A 982-nucleotide genomic window follows, 5' to 3' on the forward strand; every position below is an offset into this window, starting at 1 on the left:
GTGTGCCTTTTTTATTTGGACTTATCAACTTTGAAATAGAGGTAGTAATTTCCCATTCGCACATTATGATCTTAAAAGACAGTAATATTCGTAGTTTCGTACACAGTGGGAATAAAATATATCCAAACTTCGCTTAACGCCGAGAGTTTTCCAATAATTTTCTCAACTTCTGCTCGCATTTAAAACTCAATTGTCTCCAAAAGTAGGTATTATCTTTGGTTAGCTAAGATGCTGATCACTTTTGCTTTCTCTGTCAGATGATCAATGAGAAGCCACAGATTATACAGGAATATGAATCTGGCAAAGCCATTCCAAATCAACAAATCATAGGGAAACTGGAGAGAGCTCTTGGTGCAAAGCTTCGTGGAAAGAAATGAATCATATGCTTTTAATTTATGTGTTTGTGTGTCTTTCTGCTAATGGAGTAACAAAAATCTTTATGATGTCATGATATGAATACTTGTTGTAAGGAATCTAATCAGAATTTAACCTATGAATGTCATGTGATCCATGGTTTTGTGGTCTGAGTCATAATATGGAACTATGAAATTCTATGCCCCAACGCCAAAGCTGGAGTGTTGTTTGTTCATATCCCCCTTTTTCTCATTTTTGTAAGTGGAAGATGCAATTATTAACCCTATGAAATTTGGCTCGTGCATTTTACATCCCATAAATTTTCACAATGGACAATTGGACACTTTGAAAGAAAAGAAAAGGTTCTTGTGCTAATTTTTATTCTAAAATACTCTCTAAATATACAAGGGTACCTTTGGAAGAAAACTCAATAGAAGACAATTTTTAAGGTAATACTCACATGAATATGTTTTCATATGAAAGTAACATAAAATCGTTAGATTATTTTAACATGTTTGAAATTTTAGGAGACACGGAAAAAAATAGGGTCTTTTTTAGTATTTATAATAAATAATTCTTAGTTTTAAGAAGACAGTTATGTTTGTTAAAAGGCCGATCTGAATACTAT

The 982-nt window shown here is 32.4% G+C and overlaps 1 protein-coding gene across 1 annotated transcript; it reads left to right on the top strand.

The window, feature by feature from the left end:
* Nucleotides 254-591, top strand: LOC107611841 (multiprotein-bridging factor 1b; the record flags this gene model as incomplete). Its single annotated transcript, XM_016313732.2, is given in 1 exon segment — nucleotides 254-591. A coding segment is annotated over 1 exon segment (124 nt), but the record flags the coding sequence as incomplete, so codon positions are not given.

The sequence above is a fragment of the Arachis ipaensis genome, chromosome B08 (genome assembly GCF_000816755.2).
Source record: "Arachis ipaensis cultivar K30076 chromosome B08, Araip1.1, whole genome shotgun sequence".
Taxonomy (NCBI): Eukaryota; Viridiplantae; Streptophyta; class Magnoliopsida; order Fabales; family Fabaceae; genus Arachis; species Arachis ipaensis.